The following is a 22,764-nucleotide window of genomic DNA, read 5'->3' as shown; positions in this document are numbered from 1 at the left end:
CTCGTCATGGGGGAGAGGAGCTCAGGGGGTGCTATTTTGTGTTCCTATTGTCTTGGGGCGTGCTTCAGCTATACCAAGCACCCCTGCAGTTGACCCCACTGATGGAGTAAATGGTAAATGGTGCATTTATATAGCGCCTTTATCCAAGGCGCTTTACAGAGATTGTGCATTACATTCACCCATTCACACACACATTCATACACCGATGGCAGCGGAAACCATGCAAGGCACCAACTAGCACATCGGGAGCAATTAGGGGTTCAGTGTCTTGCTCAAGGACACTTCGACAGTAACTCTGGGGGAGCCCGGGTTCGAACTGGCAACCTTACGGTTACCATCCAGGCACTCTACCCCTGAGCCACCGCCGCCCCACACGGCTCACACTCTCCCCAAGAGACATCTTCAGGCACGCTCCCAAAGCGTGTGCATGAGCACAGCCCGCAGGCACGGAACGGGAGCGCGGCCGCACCGTCAATCATTAGTAGCCTAATCTGTGATTAGGTGTGTGTTTTACCGACGGAGGAGTTTCGTTTTCCCGCGATGGACATTCTCTGTTCTGAACCCCTTTTTGCTTTTCCCTGTGTGCCTCACTCAGCAATAATAACGTGAAACGGAACACAATGTTGAGTAAAGATTTGTTTAATAACCAGGCAGTCAGGCACCAGCACCTCTCTCTCTCTCTCTCTCTCTCACCCACCGTGTGCTCACTGCAGCACAGTGGCCGTGACACAATATAATCAAATATAGCATAATAGGCCTAAAATATGTTTTGCGGGCGGTCACTGCGGGCGGTCGAATTTTTTTGCGGGAGCGGGCGAGAGTGGTCACAAATCCAACGGGAGCGGGCGGGAGTGGGATTAATAAAACACTCCCGCACAGGGCTCTACTTGGTAGCGTGCTGGTGACGGCAAGCCTTGCCAGTGTGTAACTAAGGTTTTAGGTAGAAGGTGAGATGGATAGTGTGGGGGCAGGTGCCCCTCTCCCCTTTCTCTCTCTCTCCTGATAAGAGTGAGGGCAAAATACACAGAGCCAAACTGATAAGGCAGAGCTGGGTGTTTGTCCGCGGGTCTCCACGTTTGTGTACATGTGTGTGCTTTATATCAGCGTCTCCACTGGTTTATCAGTGAAACGTTCAACAGATCAGCCTAGTCAGCAGAAAATGGCCGGGTCACCTGTCCTGCAGTCAATGTAGTGCTGTTGCATGTTTTGGGTGGGGTTCACGTTTGCGCAAGCTAGTGTTTGAGCAGCACAGCATTGGCTCTGATAGCATGTGTGTCTGTGCAGTACAGCGCTGGGTGGGGTGATCATGCAGGCCTGTGTTGTTACTGGTGCTACTTTCATTGCTGCCACAGGAGCTTGTTGGAACTGCCTGAGTGTCTTGTGTTAGTCCAGAAGCTGCTCTGCTCTGATATTGAAGCCCCTGCAACTGTTCTCTCCTCTCGTATCATCTCTCGTACGCTGAAGTATTTCACTGCGTGTTCTGCCACTACATTTGAGTGCATCGTGTATACGATAAAGACACGGTGGCTTTATTTCTGCGATCTGCTAACGGGAACAGAGTCATAAAGAATCATAAATCAGCCATTCAGGGTTTCGCTCGCTCAAATTACAAACATGAGAGCTACATTAGCAAACTGTGGCTTTGGATTTATTTATGTGGCCAGCGACGGTAGCTAAATTTACCCCCACCCTAGTCCTACTCTTTGAACGTTCTGTCGTCATACTGGATACATAGGTTTACATTTATGTGGATTTGTCCTAACCTAATATTGTCTCTCTGTCGGGTGGAAACCTCATATGTTACTTTTAACGATTCAAATTCAAGGCTGCCGCTTTGTCCCGCCGCAGAGCAGCAAACAGAAAAAGTTGAGCATTTTTCACTGCTTTTGGCTGCTCTGCCGACATAGACAAATTTTCATGGAACCTCGTCGCCACTTTCCCCGAACACGCAAGTTGAATACTGCTGCCGGTGTGAACTGAGCAGTACGCTCTGCCCTCTTAAGCCTGATTTATACTGTTTAAGGGTGTTCCTCCGTAAATAACAGATCTACAAGTTCACAACGCATCACGAATGTGAGCTCGTATATTTATCGCAGGCAATGCCATTAACCATGTGCAACTAATATAAGTGTAAATCAGGCTTTATGCTCTCTCTCTTCCCCTCTCTTATTCTGAAGGGAAAGCATTTACTCTCTTGTCCTATCCTCATATGCTCTCCTCTCTTGTGCTCTCCTCTCTTGTGCTCTCCTCTCCTCTTATGCTCTCCTCTCCTCTTATGCTCTCCTCTCCTCATTTGACATCTTCTCTCACATTTCATGTGCATAATTTTACTCTGCATTGCATTGCTCTTTCTGTCTCCAGTTTAGATCCTGTCACTGCAACTGCACTCCATTCGTGAAAGAAATGGAGCTCTATACGTTTTATTGAATTGATTAATGGTGCTGCTATGGTTTTATTTTAAATATATTAACATATTTTTGCCAATATATGGCAAATATATGCAGAATATAGCCTATGCTCTGCATATAAGCCATATTCAGGTTCATATATGTGGATAAATAGGAAATGTATGTCCCTATATAGCTTATGCAATTTATATTTCCATGTGGGGGGGTGCGTCAGCTAGGTCAGGAGGTAACAGGGGGTGTGTCAGCTAGGTCAGGAGGTAACAGGGGGTGCGTCAGCTAGGTCAGGAGGTAACAGGGGGTGCGTCAGCTAGGTCAGGAGGTAACAGGGGTGCGTCAGCTAGGTCAGGAGGTAACAGGGGTGCGTCAGCTAGGTCAGGAGGTAACAGGGGGTGCGTCAGCTAGGTCAGGAGGTAACAGGGGTGCGTCAGCTAGGTCAGGAGGTAACAGGGGGTGCGTCAGCTAGGTCAGGAGGTAACAGGGGTGCGTCAGCTAGGTCAGGAGGTAACAGGGGGTGCGTCAGCTAGGTCAGGAGATAACAGGGGTGCGTCAGCTAGGTCAGGAGGTAACAGGGGGTGCGTCAGCTAGGTCAGGAGGTAACAGGAGGTGCGTCAGCTAGGTCAGGAGGTAACAGGGGTATGTCAGCTAGGTCAGGAGATAACAGGGGGTGCGTCAGCTAGGTCAGGAGGTAACAGGGGGTGCGTCAGCTAGGTCAGGAGGTAACAGGGGGTGCGTCAGCTAGGTCAGGAGGTAACAGGGGTGCATCAGCTAGGTCAGGAGGTAACGGGGGTGCGTCAGCTAGGTCAGGAGGTAACGGGGGTGCGTCAGCTAGGTCAGGAGGTAACAGGCCAAAAAGGTTTGGGAACTGCTGGATTAACGGATCAATGGAAAATGTGTCAAGCAAACCACTGTCAAACAATATGCTTATTGATATAGTGAAAACGTCTAATTTGTGCATTATACAGCTTTCTCCAAAATGTATTGTTTGTCTATTTAGGGGTCAAGCTCGAAGGGGAAAATACCCCATATTGTGTTGTACGGATTCCAGTTTTGGCAGTGCTGTGCTGTCCTTTTCCATGAAATTGGCCAATATGGTAGAGGGTCGGGAGAATCGCTCAAGAACTGAAGCTCACAGTCATTGATCAAAGGACCTTTGATCTCCCAATGAATGATTTATATGATCTGTCTATCCACTCTTGACATCTAAAAAGCAACGTCAAAGATTTCCGTAACCTGGTTAACCACTCCCCCATTTGTGTAAAGTCTGGACCCTGCTAAGCATGGTTGGAAAAATCCATGTTTAAAAAGGAAATAAAAATAAACACAAAAAATGTGAATATGGAGATACAGTAGGAGGTTTCTGCAACAACAACGTCATGTAACAATGGTACAACGGAGCTGATACAAGTACAACATGGATGGAACAGGTGGGTCCGTCAGATAGCCGCGATAAACGCAAGGCCAAGGTTTACTACCTTGTCTGACAGCCTCTCCTTTAATCAAGCCTTCTCTGTCCAACCCCTCCCCCCCATCCCCCCCTCCGCAGATGAGTACAAGATGAAGGGAGTGGAGGAGGTGAAGTACATGAGAGGAGAGGAGGACCGGGTGAACGCACGCAACCAGGAGAACCTGGTGAGAACATGGAACACACACACACACACACACACACACACACACACAGCCGCTGACAGTCTGTCACCAACACACAAACACATTCCTCTTGCTGACAGTTCATCAGCTCTAACAAACAGACTGATGTTTGTTTTAAATACATGTGTCCACACAGTACCCTCCGCCCACGCGCCTGTATACATGTATATGCAATACTCGCCTTGCTGGTTTTTCACCAGCAAGGTGGAGACGGCTTGTTTAACCTTCTCCGCTCCCCCACATTAACATAACATGCTGAGAAATGGATAGATGGACCCTTCCTTAACCCCATGGGAAACGGCATGCATCCTATAGCAGCACCACAATATCATGAAGTGGTAGCGGTAATGTTGTTTCGTGTGCATGCTACACTACTACAGGCCACACATGTAAAGGAAGGATATATATATATATATATATATATATAGATGTGTGTGTATGTATATATGTATGCGCATTAAAAAATAAATTAAAAACTGCACTTAAACATAACGTACACACTATTAATTCATATCAATATAGGCATAGGTAAAGCAAGGATCCTGTAAATAATTTTAAGGACAATCTGATATTGAAGAAAACTATTCGCATAATGATTTGCAAACCTAGCTGCGTAAATGAACAGAATTTAATTTATATTCAGGACAAAAGTCCTTAACCCCGGGGTCCCTATTTTGGGCATGCAAAATAAATTGAATGAAAATATCATTCTAAATGTTCCAGCAGATAGCAGATATAATTCTGCTATTGCGTGCTTGTAAATTGGTGAACGTTTGTCAAGCCCCTCCTGGCCTCACAGCCAACTGGCCCTGGACCCTGGCCTCCCCGACCCAGAGCCCAGCCAACTGGCCCTGGACCCTGGCCAGTACCGAACCAGGCTTTCCCATAACCCTTCAAACACACTCTTAGTGCCACAGAAGCAATAAGAGATATAACTCTAGAACAGTGGTTCCCAAACATTTTAGCTCGAGACCCAAAAGATATATTCTATATCTCCCCGGGACCCAAACTAATGAAAATAGCAGATCTGCGAGCTCAACACATGCAATGTGATGTGTTGTGTTGCTTGCTTGTAGATCAGATCTATCCGAATATTTAACGATGGGATTCTCAGATTGCCGGCGGAGAGGTCCAAAATGTTCGGAATTCCCAGAAAATATGTAATGTAAATGTAAAATGTCCACGAAGATCTTCATGGGGGCCTAAAGGGGCCCTGGGAATCTTCATGGGGGCTGTGGCCCCGTGGCCCCCACAGACTCTACGTCGTTGGTGCAACCACTCCAAGGAACAGCAATGTCCGTGTTAACCTATGTGTGTGGCTATGAGTACCAGTAGGAGCAAAAGTGGTGCTGTTGTGCCAGAAACAGAGAGAGCGAGATAGTGTTGCACTGTTGCCTAGTGCTAATTACAGAGAGAGAGAGGCAGGGGAAGAGGGGAGTTGCACCACTCAGTTCATACACGTGTGATTTTTCCCTCTAATTAACGGATAATTTTTAATGGAATTGTTTCGAAAAAACGTTTGAATGTGTCTTTAATTTTGTTTCTTGCATTTCTTTGGAAAAATAATTAAGGGGAATGTACTCATGTTCCATAAAAATTGGTCTGTGACTCAAACATGGGGGAAACGGTGCTCTAGAATCAGCAGTTGTGAAAATGGTTGTTTCTAACCCAGAGCACAGGCCAGCTGAGAGACCACAGCCAGTAGCCGTGGTCAGAGCAGCATTTGTACCTCACCACTTGTCATTATCGTAGGTGTTTCCCTGCCTGGCAGGCAGGAATTTGCTGATTCTACATGAGACGACCAAAAGGGAGTGAATGCTGGCTGATAGTAGGTTGCAAAAAGGTGGTGCAGTTTTGCAGCGTTTTTTTTCCGGGTCAGTTTACAGACCAAAATTAGTATCAGAGTCACGGGGCATTCGGGAAGCACTGAAAACCTGGACTGGAATTTCTGCATTGGTGAAAGTTGTTTAATGTGTATGTGTATTTGTTCCAGAGCCATTCCACATAAGGCTGTGCCAGAGAGGTCAAGACTTATAGCTGTCAGTGGGGGGAGATTTTGCTGATATGGGCCGTTTGCTTTTTAGCTGCTCTGTCATTTGGTAATGACGGCTAATGACTGTGTGTGTGTGTGTGTGTGTGTGTGTGTGTGTGTGTGTGTGTGTGTGTGTGAGTGCGTGTGCGTGTGCGTGTGCGTGCGTGTTTGTAGGAGAAAAGCGGTGTTCAGTACAGGGGCAAACAGCACAAAGAGGTCTCTGGAGCCAACGCCAACAACAAGACTAAGTAAGTTGGCATTAACAACCCCATGTACCAATACAGCACATGCATGTGTGATGCGGTTCACATACTGCATATGACGTGTTCAGACATGCTTTATGAAGTACCAGTGCATTCTTCAACCGATCAGACTTTACAGTTGAGTCAGTTGACACAGTCCCTGACATTTGCAGAATCATGATGACAAATAATTTGAAATGTCGAATGATGAAATGTTGTGTGTGTGTGTGCTTACGTACAGAAACAGCAGCTACGTTTATCCACTGTAGCTTCAGTTTATCTGTTTGCAGAGTGATAAAAATCCAGGAACGAAGTGAAACGCTGCAATAAAACACACACACACACACACACACACACACACACACACTGTAGGCGTCCATTGTTGTAACACAGCCTGCTGAACCGCCACCTACTCGTTATTGTAGGTGTGTTATACATGCGTGGGCCGCTTTGTACTCGCTCAGAGTTAAAACTGAAGGGTTTTATTGTGATAGATTTGGGTCAGAGTACCATGTTAATGCTCTCTACATGATTACTTAACCACATGAACCCTAGCGTCCTCATTGTGGGAGGGGGGGGGGGGGGGGGGGGTTCTGCGAAAACACGTTGGCGTTTTAGTGTAGAGGGGGACAAAAAGGAACGGACCTTAGTCCTGAGCCCTGGGGGACCCCGGTCAACTAAGTGTACGGTCTCTGTCGGGTGCAAACCTCATATGTCCAAATATGTTTCTGGGTTCAATTATCCTTTTAACCTATTTTGGGCGGGAGCTCCTTTTGGCGTTGGCATCAGAAAAATAGCAGATCTACAAGCTAGTAGAGCTTGTAGGTCTGCTATTTTTGACGACTGACATAGAAACCGCTTTTTCAGAAAACTGTCGGGATGTAGAAGATCTGATCTCAGGTCAAAATGGGTTAAAGATCAAAAGTAGCAAATTGACAAGCTCTTGTGTGACACTGTAGTATGATCAAGTAAGTCTATAACTCATGAAAGAAATCACAAAAAGTTTAAATATTGAGATACAAGGTTTCTCCCCGACAGCAAGATTATAGGGTTTAAGCGGTTAAACTTCCTCCACAGCCTCTTGACCCAAAGGTTTTTTCACACGGTAGCAAGGAGGGATTGTGTAAATGCATTTCGGCAAGCTTGTGTATGTGTGCATGCGTGCGTGTGTGTGTGAGAGGGGGGGGGGATTGTTGTAATGGAAAATTCTTGTGATGTATTTGTTGACTCCCTTCTCCGTCCCCTCCAACTTCCTCTCTCCCTCATTCTCACTCCATTTCTTTCTTTCTTTCCCTCTTTCTTTTCTCTTCTTTTTTTCTCTCTCTCTGCAGTATTCACACATCGGAGAGTCAGCAGGAGTTTTTCAGAATGCTGGATGAGAAGATTGAGAAGGTGAGGGTGTGTGTGTGTGTGTGTGTGTGTGTGTGTGTGTGTGTGTGTGTGTGTGTGTGTGCATGCATACATAATCAGGGATGTATATGAATAGGAGTTGGTCTCTGCAGAGCTGTCCCAATAACCGCGTTTAACTTTGATATAGACATTATAAATACTTTATATATCTTAGCAGGACAGTAAGTGGGAAGATAGCTTTTTCTTTCCCCGTGATGTGTTGATAACGCAAGTTCAATCCCAATCATTAAAGATCTTTTTGGATACTAGTATATTCTGCCTTGCATTTATGTGCATGCTTATGCACTAGCCCTACACTAATATAGGCCACACGTGTAAAGGAAGGCACAGCAGTGAGACAGGTTTTGTCCTATAGAGAGAGATGTAAACATTGTCATCGTCTCGTGATGGTGGTTATTATAAATTCTTGACATGTTCAGGAATCACATCCATGTTAATACATGACATCCCCTTCGAGGTCCATGTTGTTCAGTTCATGTTTTCCACATGGAGGAAGTCATCAGGCACCAAAACAAACGCTGCACGCAGAGCAATGATGACGATTCAGTGAGTTTAAATGAACAGATATCCTGAAGCCCCTTTCACATTATAGCGGCACAGATGCTGGCATGCCATGTTGGGCGTAACGGACAAAACGACATGCTGTGGGAGTATGCAGCGATAAAATGATGCTGCAACCATACATTAACATAGTATTATCTAATTCTGCCGCCAAATTAAAATATTTGTATCTTTTTTAACGCTCCACAGTGCTGCGTAAACGGGTCCTCGCTTTGTGTTTGTCTGTTTTTTCCAGACATTGTTGGCAGACATTGTAAATGGAAAACAATGGGACCTTGCGGAGCGAGGACGACCGCAAAGGTTGAACATGATGAGTGTCGGGACACTGCTTCATTCATTTAACACTTTATAAAAGGAAGGTTTGCCTAAATATAGGCACTTAAACACAGGTGGAAGCAATGCAAGCTGCTCTGTTAAACCAACTTAACACGCCCGCAGGAAATGGCTTCTTAACGACGACAGCCCTAGCTGAACATTTAAAGAATACGGCTGGGTTTCTGCATCGGTACTGACAGACACGGTGCAGAAACAACTAGCCTTCGCCCATGCTCACATCAAGCCTTAAACGGTGGCGTGCATCGTGCCAGGGCGAAGCGATGACAACTGCTTGAATGATTCCTGTCCACTGACAACGTTATGGGAGGCTGTGCAGGATGTAACTTTAAAAGCTGAATTATATTCCATTTGAAATCCTCCCATTCATCACTCTCTTAAAACTAAATCTGCTATCATAAGTTTAGCAAAGACATTTCTGAACTATTGCAATGAGGCCGACTGTGAATTAGGGGCACAACAGTTGAGAACAGAACGAATCGATTTAATATATTATTAACAAACATAATGGATAATTGTTCATTTAATACAATCACCGATTTATAATAATCTATCCCTAATTTGGGCATGTATTTGTGACTGTGACTGTATCATCTTCAAATCACAATGTAAGGCCGTGAAATTCACTGCATCCTACATCTGCACTGTGGCTAAACTCTGCACACCTCTAGTTGGACTTTAGGTGGTACTGTAACTATCACTGTATTGCTTGGCTGCTACTTTTCATGCTAGTCGTGTAATAAGGGATCGTTTGACTACTGACATGGAGGTAGCCTATTTTTAATCCATTTGGGGCGTGAACCCCTTTTGGTGTTGGCACTATGTTATGCTTTAGCTATTGAAAAATAGCAGATCTACAAGCTTGTAGGTCTGCTATTTTTGAAAAATCAACATAGAAACTGACATAGAAACATAGCTTTTTCAGAAAACTGTCAGGATGTAGAAGACATTTTTAGAATCTGATCTCAGGTCAAAATGGGTTAAGAGAGAGAAAGGGAGAATATTGTAGGCTTCTGAAAGGAAGCAGACCTTTGAATAGATTCCCTTCAGAATCAGGCCCTGGGGATGGTATAGACAGACTGCTACAGGAAACGCTTGACTGTTGTGCTCTGCATCTTAATATAGGACATGAGATGACAGGGCTGCCCTCCTATCAGCCTCAGCCCTCGTGTCATCCTGCCCTCTGAATCATGTCTGTGATGATGTTATCCAGGCCAGGGTCAAGTAGGAGTCGCGTAGAATTCTTCGAGTTTGATGTGCCGGCAGCACCCGGCGGTTGAAGGTTTTCAGCATTAGGGGTTATAAGGGCAGTTTGGGGCCCTTAAAAAAAAAAAAGCCATTTCTCTGCTTTTGATACAACCCCACCCCTTATCCTTAAACGTATTTGCCATTTTTTTACTATTTTGAAAAACATTTTAAAATAAGCTCACAATGTGTCGATGTATGTAGATCGGCTAGTTGAACTATTTTCAAATGGTTTTCAAGATAGTAAAATATGGCAAATACGTTTAGGGATAAAGGGTAAGGTGCACGCCCAAGACGGGGCCATAGATGTCTAGTTGTCCTGAACCGCCCATCCGATATGGGCATGCCAACATATGGGCATATACTCATCACATCAGGGATCTCCATATATGGGCATAAAAGGGACAAGGACTCTAAATGTGAGCGCTGCGTAGAGCCCCGAACCTAGTAGATTAAGAGTGATAAAAACCATTGGTTTGATAATACTTAGGGTTGTGTGCGTGTGCGTGTGCCCTTGCTTCGACCACCTACAGGCGTATGCATAGGCTCAACTTATGTAACTTAAATAGCACTCTATGTAGACACAGTACTCTATAGTGTATACACATATAGTTTCATTCCACTGTTCTTAAGCTTACGTATGATTCATGATGACTATTTATGTATTTGGTGTATTACCATGTTTTTTTGTTCTTGCTTACTGTAAATCGCTCTGGATTAAGAGCGTCTGCTAAATGGTGTGTGTGTGTGTGTGTGTGTGTGTGTGTCTATAGGGGCGGGACTACTCGGAGGAGGAGGAGGATGAGGAAGAAGAAGATGGAACATAGCACAGAGGCTTCACTCACAGAGAGCCTCACCTGTGTGTGAATGAGTGTGTGTGAGTGAGTGTGTGTCACTGATATTGGCCACATTTGGGGACAAAATGTTGGACATGAAACCAGTTGATTTGGGTTAGTGCGTCAAATTGGGGACAAAACCGGTGTACCCAATTATATTTTAATGTTTCATAATGTTTGGGTAATGAATATGGAATGAATGTAAGTCCTCGCATTGTCCCCAAACGTTTGCAAAACCAACGTGTGTGTGGGGGTCTGTCTGTGTGTATGTATGTATGTATGTATGCATTCGTGTGCGTGTAAGAGAAAGAAGCAGCCAGCGGAACCAGTGTTTGGTGCATCATGTATGTAACACTGTTGTGTGTGTTTTTGAACATATGACAGAGAAAGTATTTTGAGAAAGAAAGCGAAAGAGTGAGTATACTGTATGAGAGGGAGAGAGAGAGAGAGAGATTGAAATAAAGAACACTATGGCCTGATGTGTACTTAGCTGCATGTCGGAGTCGTGAATCGAAAATAGCCGATCAACATTGTTGATCGGCTATTTTCGATGGCGCGACACGACGTGCAACAGAGTATGAATCAAGCCTTTCCTCAGAGACTGAGTCCCACTCCTTTTGGCACCTCAGCCCTTTTGGCCCCCTGAATGGACAGACGGTGGTGGAGGGGAGATGAAAGGGCGGGCAGAAGAGGAGTGGGAGACTTGGGAGTGATAAGGAGAGGGGGCGAGTGGAGTGGACGGCCGCCGTGACATGTGGACTTAATTATGAACTTAAGGACCTGCCCCCCCCCCCCCCCCCCCCCCCCCGGACTCTGGAACTTCCTCCCATCTCTCTTTCTGTCCACACGTCCTCCACCATGTCTTCTTGTCCCTCTCCGTCCCGCGGTGCCATGGTCCCCGTTGACGTCAGCCTGACTAGCTACCCCCCCTCCCCCCACACACACACACAAAACTGACAAAGACACAACGTGTATGGTGGTGGCTCCGCAAGGATGTACGTGGATTTGCTGCATTGCCTCCTTAATTTGCATCCCCACACCCTCCCTACCCAAGGCCCCGGAGGACTCGCCTAAGTGTTGGAATAAAGCCCCTAGGAGAGGAAAACAAAGGGGGGTCATGTGGATATGGGGGTAGTTTCGGTGACACTCTCCTAACCCCACCACCTGAACCCAGCGCTGCCCGGCCAGGACGCACCGTGTTTGGGCCTGCCCACGGGACGGGATAGGACAGGCCAGCCTTGGGCCACGAGTGGAACGAGGAACAAGGGGGGAATGAGGGAGGGGAGTGAAAGAAAAGGGAGTGAAAAGAATTCCTGATATTTTAATAAGTGAAAGATTGAAAGATTGAGAGTGAGGAGTTGAACGGCTGATTTAGAAGCTCTGAACTCCTCCTGCCTTTTTTTTTTAAGTCAAGGACACTTTTCTTTTATGTTCCGTTTAGTTTTTTGTTTGTCTTATATATATATATATATTTTGTTTGGTTTGTTTTCTCCATACGGTCATCGTCCGTCAGGTTGATTAACCATTGGTCGTTGTTGTTGTTCTGTTCTTTCAGACTGTTCTTGTTTTAGTTTTCCCTCCCCAGTGCATCGCGATCTTCGTCATAACCATCAGCATCATGCCTGTATTAGGTCAGAGCCTCTGTGTCTCGGCTCGATCCGTCCTCCCAAGTCTTAATCCATGCTCCGCCGTGCATCAGCGTCGCGCGCCGAGAACCAACGAGAATTAGCCGACATACAAGCTCACAACGCGTCGCATTCGTGACGCGTTGCGAGCTTGCAGGTCGGCTATTACCGGGTGCATTACGAAGCCACAACAAACCCAGAAAGGTACACGGAAAGATCCTCGTAACTGTCGAGACTCTACACTTTAGGCATTTGTAGACTCTTGAGTTACAAATGGCTCAATTAAGTTAATTTGATTTTCTTTTACTGTGTAACGTACACGTACACACACGTTTTGCTGTATCCCTTACATTTCATCAGTAGCCTCCTGTTGGAGGTATTGTGCCTCTGTGTGTCTTTTCTTGTTCTACTGCAGAATTTCGCGACCCATTCCTGCGTGTCGTTTCAGATGCTCAGCTTCTCTTCAGGCTCAGCAGTATTGAAGCTTACTGGCATAGAGTGAAGTCACCCCTTCTTCCTGCACGCACGCACAAACACACACACACACGCGTGGTAAACTGGGCTGAGCTTAAAGGGGGATAGAGGTGTGGTTGCCGTGGAGATACAGACTTTATCACATTTATGTTCTTCGTCATTACTGGATTACTTCCTGTCTGCAAATTATTTTGAATTTCTTTCTTTGTTTTTCTATTAAAAAAATATATATAAAAAAAACAAGCTCTTGAGGTGTGTACTGTGTGTAGGCATCTTTCAGTAAGTGTGTGTGTGTGTGTGTGTGTGTGTGTGTGTGTGTGTGTGTGTGCACGTGCATGCCCCCCTTGCAAGTACCAGTAAGTGTGCTGTCATACTGACATCAGCAGTACACTGGCAGTGTGAAGAGGCAGAGTGTTTTCCTCTGGTCATGCTGCCTGGAGTCACAGAGTCATGGAGCTTCTGCACACTGTCTGGAGTCTCCAGGGCTGCATTCTGCCACCTGGTGGTAGGACATCGTCGCTGCATGCTAGTGGGGCAAGTAGTAGTTATCCGACTGAATGTGATACTGTAGGCCTATATTGTGTGTGTGTGTGTTGGGTGGAAACATGTCCAAAATTTACTTTCCAGGATTCAAATTAAAAAGTAGCAGATTACAAGCTCAAGCTTGTGGATCTGCTTTTGTGTGATACTAGTAGTATGATCAAGTAGGCAGTAGGTTGGTGTTAAAGGGATAGTTCCGATTTTTTTTTAACTTTAGCTGTATGAAATACTTGCCATTAATATAGTGGTTGCAACTGTATTAATTGATTGCCCGAGTCCACTGGTGGGAGTTCTGCTCTGGTTTTGGTCAATATTAAGTAGTTCCGGTCATTTTGTGGGGGGCACTGGGGCCACGCAGTAAAAGTAAATTAATCCACAAAACTAACGTAATTTGTATTGTTGACCTATTTCTAAAATATGAGTGCAACTTTCGTTCAACTTTGACCCCTCTATCACATGGAACTACTTTTTGGGCGTAGTGATATGTACACAAAAAACATAGTTCCATGTGATAGAGGGGTAAAACATTAACGAAAGTTGCACTAATATTTTAGAAATAGGTCAACAATACAAATGACGTTAGTTTTGTGGATTTATTTACTTTTACTGTGTGGCCCCAGTGCCCCCCACAAAATGACCGGAACTACTTAACTTAATATTTCACCTAAACCAGAGCAGAACTCCCACCACGGGACTCTGGCAATCAATTAATACAGTTGCAACCACTATACTAATGGCAAGTATTTCATACAACTTAAGTTCAAAAAATCTGAACTATCCCTTTAATGAGAAAAACTTTACTTTACAAGCTCAAAATGTGCATTTCAAGCTTGGAGATTTGCTATTTTGGAATATTTTCTGTGACACTAGTATGATCCAGCATTCATTTACGAAAAAACAAAACGTTAATGGAGATAGGAGGTTTCTTCCCGGTGTCTATACTGTATGTATGTATTGTATATAATACACAGTCCACTACAATATTTATTCCATCAAGTGAACTTTGCCTTTTTTTTTATGCGTCTCCTTAAAACAATGCTCTCAATGTGTTGCTGGTTCAGGTTATGCGATGAATTATGTAATATTATATTACGATACAAAAGCACTATCTCATATAGCAGTGGTTCTCAAAGTGGATTATGGGGACCCCAGGGGTCCTTGGGTGGGTACCAGGGTTTCCCCGGCGAAATTGGCTAATATAGTTTCACAATCTTTTTAACCACTTTATCCATATTTTATACTTTGGCTATTCAAAAACGATAACCTATCTTTGCTTTTAGATTCCCTATAAAACGAGTCTGGTGACGCCATGCAGCTAATGCAGTGCTAGTGATGTCTATTTGGCCACGGACCCCCATTTGAAAGGATTTTGTACCAGAGGCTCTGAGAATTGTCGGTTTACAAGCTCACAATGGGCCGCATAGTGATGCGTTGGAACTTGTAGATCGTCTTATTTTTGAATTGCTGAAAAGTCAAATGGGTATTTTGACTTGTTCCTCGTCTAGCTGGTGCCCCCCATGGAACCTCCTTAAGGACCCCTGGGCGGCCCCGTCCAGCCCGACCCCACCTTGCAAACCAGAGAGATGTGGATAAGTTAAAGAAAGTTCTGCTCTAAATGGCACATTCCCTTTTAGAAAACAAATGCATCAGCGTATGTACCTGTTATGATGGAAGCACAACTTATTGGAGCAGTTTACGCAATCTTCAAACCTTCACTAAGTAACACAAAAATTCAGAATCCAGTCATGTGTTCCATTAGCATGTTGACCAATGAATCTTGCATTATGCCCCCACTCCCCAATAAACATATTTATGGCGTGTTGTAACCCCCCTCAAAGTTGAAATGGAGTGCTGAATGAATCGATAGTGGTACCCCTGAGAGGTCTCCATGGCCTGAGAGCCTAATTTGCTCTGTGTGGGAGAGAGGATGGATGCTGCCATAATGGTGGGTCGGTGTCGGTGTTCAAGCCGATTACCATGTTTATGAAAGGAACATTCAGTAGCCACATCGTTAATAGCTGTGTCTCCTCTTGCACACTCTTCCAGTCACAGAGGCCACATAAGGCTACAATCATCAGCCACTGTACATCAGCAGTAGAGTGAACGAGTCCCCGCGGGCCAAAGGCTCAGGGCCAGCCTCTCTCCCACGCACATACACACACACACACACACACACACACACACACACACACACACACACACACACACACACACACACACACGTGGGAGAGGGTTAGCAAGAAGCAGTAATGGAAGAGGTACTCACGTTTTTTTACTCGAGTGTCAATACCACAATGTAGAAATACTCTTTTACAAGTAAAAGGTTGGTATTAAAAATGTAAATGTTCAAAGATATAGCCATAAAAGTGCATGTTTTTGTGTGCAGTTCCTCATGGGATTTGTGAGACTTAGTAGAGTAAGAGAAGGTAATGAAGGTAATTCAGCAGAATTATGCCGAATGTCACATTTTATCCAGTTTTTTTTTTAATCTTTTGAAAATAGATGGCCAAAATATAGGGCTGAAGTGGTTAATGTATATTTTGTAAGAAGTCTAAATCTACAAAGTTACTAGCAACTACAGTTTTCAAATAATTGTAGTGGAGTAAAATGGTACAATATTTATAGTGGAGTAGAAGTTGAAAATGTCTTTCAGATTGTACCATACTAGGGTAAATGTACTTTAAAGTTACTCAAGTTACTTTACACCACTGGTGAGAAGGGGGACGCAGTATATATAGAGAGAGAGAGACGGATGTTGCCTGTTAACCTCAGACAGGAATATGGGCAATACAATGTTCTTTCCAGTATGAGGTAAGCTCCAATAAAGAGCCCACTTTTCCCTGCTGTGTATGCATGCTCGTGCGTGTGTGTGTGTGTGTGTGTGAGTGCGCGTGTGTGTGCGTGCGTGTGTACATTTGTGCGTTTGTCGCCGTATGAAAGGGTGTAAGAGCTCGTTATGGGTACGGCATGTTCCTGGCCGCTGGAGGAGTATGTCTAATAAGTCTTTACCCCCCCAGCTCAGCGAGGGATCCAATAACACCTCCAGTCCTAGCTTTGTGAAACCTAATTATGTGGCGTTACTTCCAGTTGTGCACGGGATGCATCTTTGCACAGGTGTGAGAAAGGAAATGTACACACAGTATAGACCTACACGTCTCTCTCTCTCTCTCTCTCTCTCTCTCTCTATATATATATATATATATATATATATATACACACACACACAGTCATGAATTTCTGTTTAACGCATGTACTGTATATTCGTCTCTGTCGGGTGGAAACCTCAGCTCATATGTCAATCCTTTTCAGGATTAAAATTCAAAGTAGCAGTTCTGTAGGTCTGCAAAAAAAAATTACATTTGTGTGACGCAGTATTATGGGGTGTGTGTGTGTGTGTGCGTGCCATTTCATGCATGTGAGCTGAGTGCCAGAGACACCCCAGAGAGGCCATGGATCCCTGCCCGTTTGCCCAGTGGGAGGTTCAGAGTGTTTTAACTCCATCCAGCAGCTCCTGGCTGCCCATGGCCCATGCACTTCACTAGTCTGTTCCCTAGTCTGAACATGTTCATTTAGCTCTACGCCAGCATTCGGTCTCTCTCTCTCATGGTCAACTGAGGTTACAGTTTTGCATTTTTCATGTGATTTTTGCATTTATTTCGCTTTGACGTTTTGTTTTCAATTTCAGTTGGCGTCACTATTATGACTCAGACATAATTATGCATAGCAGTGGTCCGGCCAGTGGTCCTTAAAGGGATTCTAGGTGGTCCCCAGCTAAATGATGGAGAGTTGGTAACCAAATGGACCCTTATAGATCTTTAACTCTTGAGTGTAAAATGAAACCAAATGAACCCGAACGGGTCCATTTGCCTTCATTTTACATTCACAAGAGATAAATTATTGTTAAACATCTGCATTATTTCATTTACAAAACGTCTACACAATTAGTGAATGTAGAAGAATTATTTTGATCAACGTTCGCCTGTTATCTCTCCTATGGTACCAACGTCTATACAGCATGGAATTGTGGACAAAATCCTATCCAACGAAATATTCTTTAGTTTTGGGTCTGAGAGGCTAAATCTCATCACATGGTAGTCCATGCCGAATAACCACTGATGTATAGAGGCCAGCCACCTGCTCTGACTCATACATAACCATATATAGAGGCCGGCCGGCTGCCCACACTATATGACTCTGACATAACCCGGCCACATACTTGACATTTTAATTAATTGTTTCGTTTTAATTTTGTTATTGTTAGTCCACTTTAACATACCGTATATACAATCTTGTGCCACTGTACCAACACAATAGCAGCTTCTGCTAGCTCTTGTTTGTCCCTATCTCCTGCTCCCCCTTCTATTCACTCTTCTTCCATTTGTATGTAAAGCCCTATAAATCCGTACAGTGGATTACCCATGCAGAGACGTCCCTCACATGAAGAAGGCCAAGGAAGGCTTCGGGAAGTAGAATTTAGAGATCTATTTGCATTCATGTGGCACACATCCACACAACCTGACCTATTTAAAGCCCAATACACTAACACTAATGTGTTGTATCCTATGGTATATATATATGCAGCATACTTTGATCCTGGGGACAATGCACAGCCATATACCATAGCTCTATCTACATAGTATGTTACAATTACATCACAGATACAGTCTGACTGTTCTTGTAATCCTCATGGTTATATCGGGGGGAATGGTTTTTCCACTCAAACCTGCAAGAAAAGAGTGAATTCTCTGTTTCATTGAATTGACTGAAAGGATAGATGGCTTTAGATTCCATAAAACATGATACTTTACATTTCACAGCTATTATAAAAATCATTATACTATAGGCCTGCCAGTATGCTATCTTAAACCTCATACTTGGAAATTAAGTGATTCTACTATCCAGACAAGTGGATTCTGTTTCATCCAGACTGTAGAGTCACAGGTTGGAGTGCTGACTCTGGTAGCACTGAGTAGATGACAGCGGTGTAGTCAGTGGATGCTGTCTGAGTGAGATGAGTCTGTTAGTGACAGATACAGCATTCATGTGTCACTCTGAAACCTCTCTGTACACTCTGACCCCACTGAGTGCTTTCCCTACACCATCTGGGCCTGAGAGCCCTTTTAAGAAGAAGGAAGCATGCTGTGTGTGCATATATGTGGGAGATATACAGACAGTACAGTAGGAGTATGCTGTCTTAGCGGATATAACAAGAGCACCATCTGCTGGTTATGGGGCTCCACGCCATGCCATATGTGTGCACAAGCACAGGCATGCACAGTTTGCACACATGCTCACACTGACAACTCCCCTGTTGCTTCATTTGGCTGTGAAGCATTTTCACTCTCGCCAGCAGAGGTACATTTGGCAGACACGCTGGAAGGCAAGGCAGGAGGTTCTTACACACCTACATACTAGACTAACTAGAAGCTACATTCAGCAGCACTATGCAGGCCTGTCCTCTGTGGAAATCACAACTGAGTTGAAACAGAATTCGTCACCAACGAGCACCAACTGCTGCTGCATACATTCTTTACTGTTATTATCTAGCCTGACATTATACACTGGTATATGTTCTAACAATAGCGGGCCCGGGGGGGTTGTGTGTTTAGCTATTCTGTATGTACTAATTTATGGCCCACATTGGCATTGAGGTTCTCAACCACGTATAAAAAGCAGCAATACCACTTCATGTTCTTGGCACAGTGAGGCTTCAGACACAGCGAAAACCCACGGTGGAAATTTGTAGCCTGGTAAACCATGATCACGGTCGGTCGCGTGAATTCACATTAGCATTTGTGTGTCTATTCTGCAGACCGGTCTAGACCCCAGTCACCCCAAACTCTGTGTGGGCGTTTTGCAGAAACCAAAAAGTGGAAGAGCCAATCGGCGTCTGTCGATCACAGGCCCCTAAAAGACACGCATGATGTGAATTTAACACTGCATGCTTTTAGCTTGCACACAAAACTTTTCCAATGCCCCGTAGAGAATATAGTATCTAAGGATATTCATTCATATGCAGTGTGTGATCTACCCTGCTATTTCAGCCAGTCCTCTTTCTTTGACCACGTAGTTTAAAACATCACAAGCTTGGCAGTTCTTGGAGGTGCACTTATCCCAAACACGACTGAAAATAAATGATACTGTTCTAGTCCAGAAGAAAGAAAAAGACTACGGTACGTTCATTTGACTACGTTCTAGAAAGACAAATTGTGGCGGCATTGTAAAATATGCAACCACAATTACAATGCAGATGGTCTTGCTGTATGAGAAGGAAAGGGGAGAGTGCACCCGGTGTTAATTAAAGGGCCAAAATGTCAAACTGTTCTCAGTATTCAAAATTCAAAAATCTGCACAAGTAGCAGATCTACAACATAATTGGCAAGTTTCGAGCTTGCAGATCTGCTACTTTTGTGTGACGTTGTATTATTGTTGTGTTTTCTAGTAAATGTATGTCCTACTTGATCATACTGTATGATCAAGTAGGTATTAATTTACTATAAAACACAAAGAATATGGAGATAAGAGAGTACTATAGACGAATAACAGTTTAAGTCCAAAAGGCCTAGTTGTCCTGACCCCTTATCCATCATTTATACATTATGGATAATTAGTGTGGACTTAAACTGTTATTCGTCTATTGGTCATGTGTGCAGAATGAACCCGCAGGTGCCATCCCAACTCGAGGATAGCCATGAGATGTACAACACCAGGGAAGAGAACAAGAGGCTGACCCAAAGAGGCATGGGAGAAGGAAATGAAAGAACTTGGATGGACCTGCATGGGGCCAAGTGCAGCACGAAGAGTAAGTAAGTACCACTACCACTGCACCAGTGTGAATATGACTATGGCTATATAACTATTTGGCTATGTGTCTGTGCTCTTCTCGAGTGAAGTTCTGGACTGGCTTACTTCCACGTCACTCACCTGGCTTCACTGACTTTAGGAAAGCACTAGATGGAGCTGAGGGATAACTAGGTTCAAGTCTCATGTCTTTCTGGGTGTCTGTCTTTCTGTCTGGCAGGCACACCCCTCTGTCTCACTCTCTCTCTCTTCCTCTTCATCCTTGCCTACATCTCCATCTCTCGTACTCGTACTCACACACACACACACACACACACACACACACACACACACACACACACACACACACACACACACACACACACACACACACACACACACAAAGGGCTTTGAACACAAGACACAGGGGAACTGGCAAAGTACACTCATTACCTCAACGCAGAGAGAAAACATCACCAGGTGGCAGAGATCCTGCATGGGTAAAATAAACAGAGCTCAGTCGAGCTAAGCTGGCTTTTGCCGTTCTGTCTGTGTGTGTCTAAAGGCCAAAGGCACTATAATTAGAAAAGGTTATTTGGGGGTTATTATAATCGCATAAGAACCACTGTGCTGCCGTCATAATATATCATTTGTGTGTTTCTTAATTCCACTCTAAATAATCAACAAAGACCAAATAGTAGTTATGACTCGGTAATATGGAATCTCAGAAGTGTACTCGTTTTGATCATTGGTTTTGGATTTGAATCTATTTTCTTGTTGCCATGCAGGTTAGGTAATAGGTATATGTTCTTTGGTGCCAGGCTGGTATGTTGGTATTTGTATCTAAAATGTTTGGTGCCAGGGAACTTAGGTGTGTTTCATTTTGTTATTTTCTCCCTGAGATGGTTAAAATTATGCATTTGTTACGCTTACGGTAGTTACGCATGTGTTTTTACCTTTTTGGTAACGGGACAGGTGTCTGAAACTAAAAGCTGATGTCAGAGTTGACCAGCTGATAGTCATCCAAGGATCTGTCAACAAGGGCAATGGAGAAATGGAAAATACAGTGGAATAGGCAGAATTATAAACTAAAACGGGGCACTCAATGGAGAGTAAAGCCCCAGGGCACGCCCAAATATCGGAATACTACTTACAGTGTCTGACGCAGTATCATCAATACAGTACGCAGACATAGGGACAGACAGTTGCCATGTGGGGTCCCTGGAACATCCAGACCCCCAGGAACGCGCCCAGGGATCGTACTGTATTGTACTCTGTGCCACTTTGGCCACTTTAGGTGTTGCAACTGTCCATGCTTGGACACGTACACATACTGTACATATACATACATGTACACATACATACATACACACATCGCTGCGTAGTGGAGCAGAGGCACCGCTCAAAAAACACAAGTTAGAATATCTAGATAAGAGGATTCTGCAACGATATGGACCTGCAAGGGTCCACATGTGGTAACATTAGTGTTAAATAGTGGATTTAGGATTGTGTTGTACTATTGTGTGTATACTGTGTGACCTGCTTAATGTAAGTCGCTCTGGATTAAGAGTGTCTGCTAAATGCCTAAATTGTAAATTGTATGGGGACTGCAGGCAGACACACAAAAGCCACTCAAAGGCTGTGATTTCAAAACGTGCTTCCCTCACCTCAGAGTCTGAGGTGAGGGAAGCATGTTTTGAAATCACTGTGTAGTCAACAGTCAACTGTCTGAGGCTCAGACAGTTGACTGTTGACTACACCACACTATAACTACACAATTCATCAACCAATGCACTTTGCACTGCACTATCAAATAGTTGCCTAGTGGTTGATTTAATCTTGATTTGTTAAGATGTTTGCATTTTGCGCGGCTGTGCACAGAGTTGTGTAGCTCTGGTCCATAGCCTTACTTAAAGCGGTGTGTATCTGTATGAGCACGGAATGTGCTCAGCTGATTGGCTGAGTACGGAATGTGATGTATGATGATGTATGAGGATAAGATGCCGCTCACAATCACACGAGTGTGATTTGTTTTGCTTCTAGGAATGGTATTTTCACCCCTCTGTAACGTACCTAATCATGGCTCAACTCCAGTGTGTAACTAAATTGGTCGTCGAATCCTGGACCTGCAACACTTTAAATATGGGTCAAACATCTACAGTACTAAACATCTCATCAGCAAATAATGGAAGTTTTGGGAAACAAATTACTGTTTGTGTGTGTGTGATTGATTGATTGAAGTATTTATTAACAGTTTGCAGAATTACAGTACATTTCAAGCACAACTCAATACAAAAAACTGTTAACTGTGAGTGGACGACCAATAAAGCACTAGACTTGTTTACAAGAGGGTCCACTTTGTTCAATCAATTCATCGTGTGTGCGTGTGTGACGTGTGTGTGTGTGTGTGTGTGTGCGCGCGTGCGTGTGCGTGTGTTCGTGTGCGCGTTTTCCCCACTGTGCTGTAGCAGATAACGAACATAATTGCCGTTAAGTCTCAGAAACAACAGCAAAAGAGGTCGAGGGATTGAAGAGGTAGCCTATACAGTATTCGCCTAGTTAAATCCATCTCCCCCTGCCGCCACACGCCTCCCAGGCTCACACCCCCTTACCTCCGTCGATCTCTCCCCC

General features: G+C 44.3%; 1 protein-coding gene across 4 annotated transcripts in view; it reads left to right on the top strand.

Moving 5' to 3' along the window:
* Positions 1 to 13,042, top strand: part of LOC310860989 (uncharacterized protein C1orf21 homolog) — a 40,244-nt gene extending 27,202 nt beyond the window's left edge. For all 4 annotated transcript variants that reach the window (XM_083768226.1, XM_083768227.1, XM_083768225.1 and 1 more), the window contains 4 exons: positions 3,952 to 4,037; positions 6,262 to 6,335; positions 7,661 to 7,721; positions 10,652 to 13,042. In XM_083768226.1, the coding sequence (XP_083624352.1) occupies positions 3,952 to 4,037; positions 6,262 to 6,335; positions 7,661 to 7,721; positions 10,652 to 10,705 (275 nt within the window). In that variant the 3' untranslated portion in view covers positions 10,706 to 13,042. The remainder of the gene's footprint in view (positions 1 to 3,951; positions 4,038 to 6,261; positions 6,336 to 7,660; positions 7,722 to 10,651) is intronic.
* Positions 13,043 to 22,764: the final 9,722 nt, after the last annotated feature.

The sequence above is a fragment of the Protomyctophum parallelum genome (assembly GCF_964188405.1).
Source record: "Protomyctophum parallelum genome assembly, chromosome: 6".
Classification (NCBI taxonomy): domain Eukaryota; kingdom Metazoa; phylum Chordata; class Actinopteri; order Myctophiformes; family Myctophidae; genus Protomyctophum; species Protomyctophum parallelum.
This window is presented reverse-complemented; position numbering and strand designations above follow the sequence as displayed.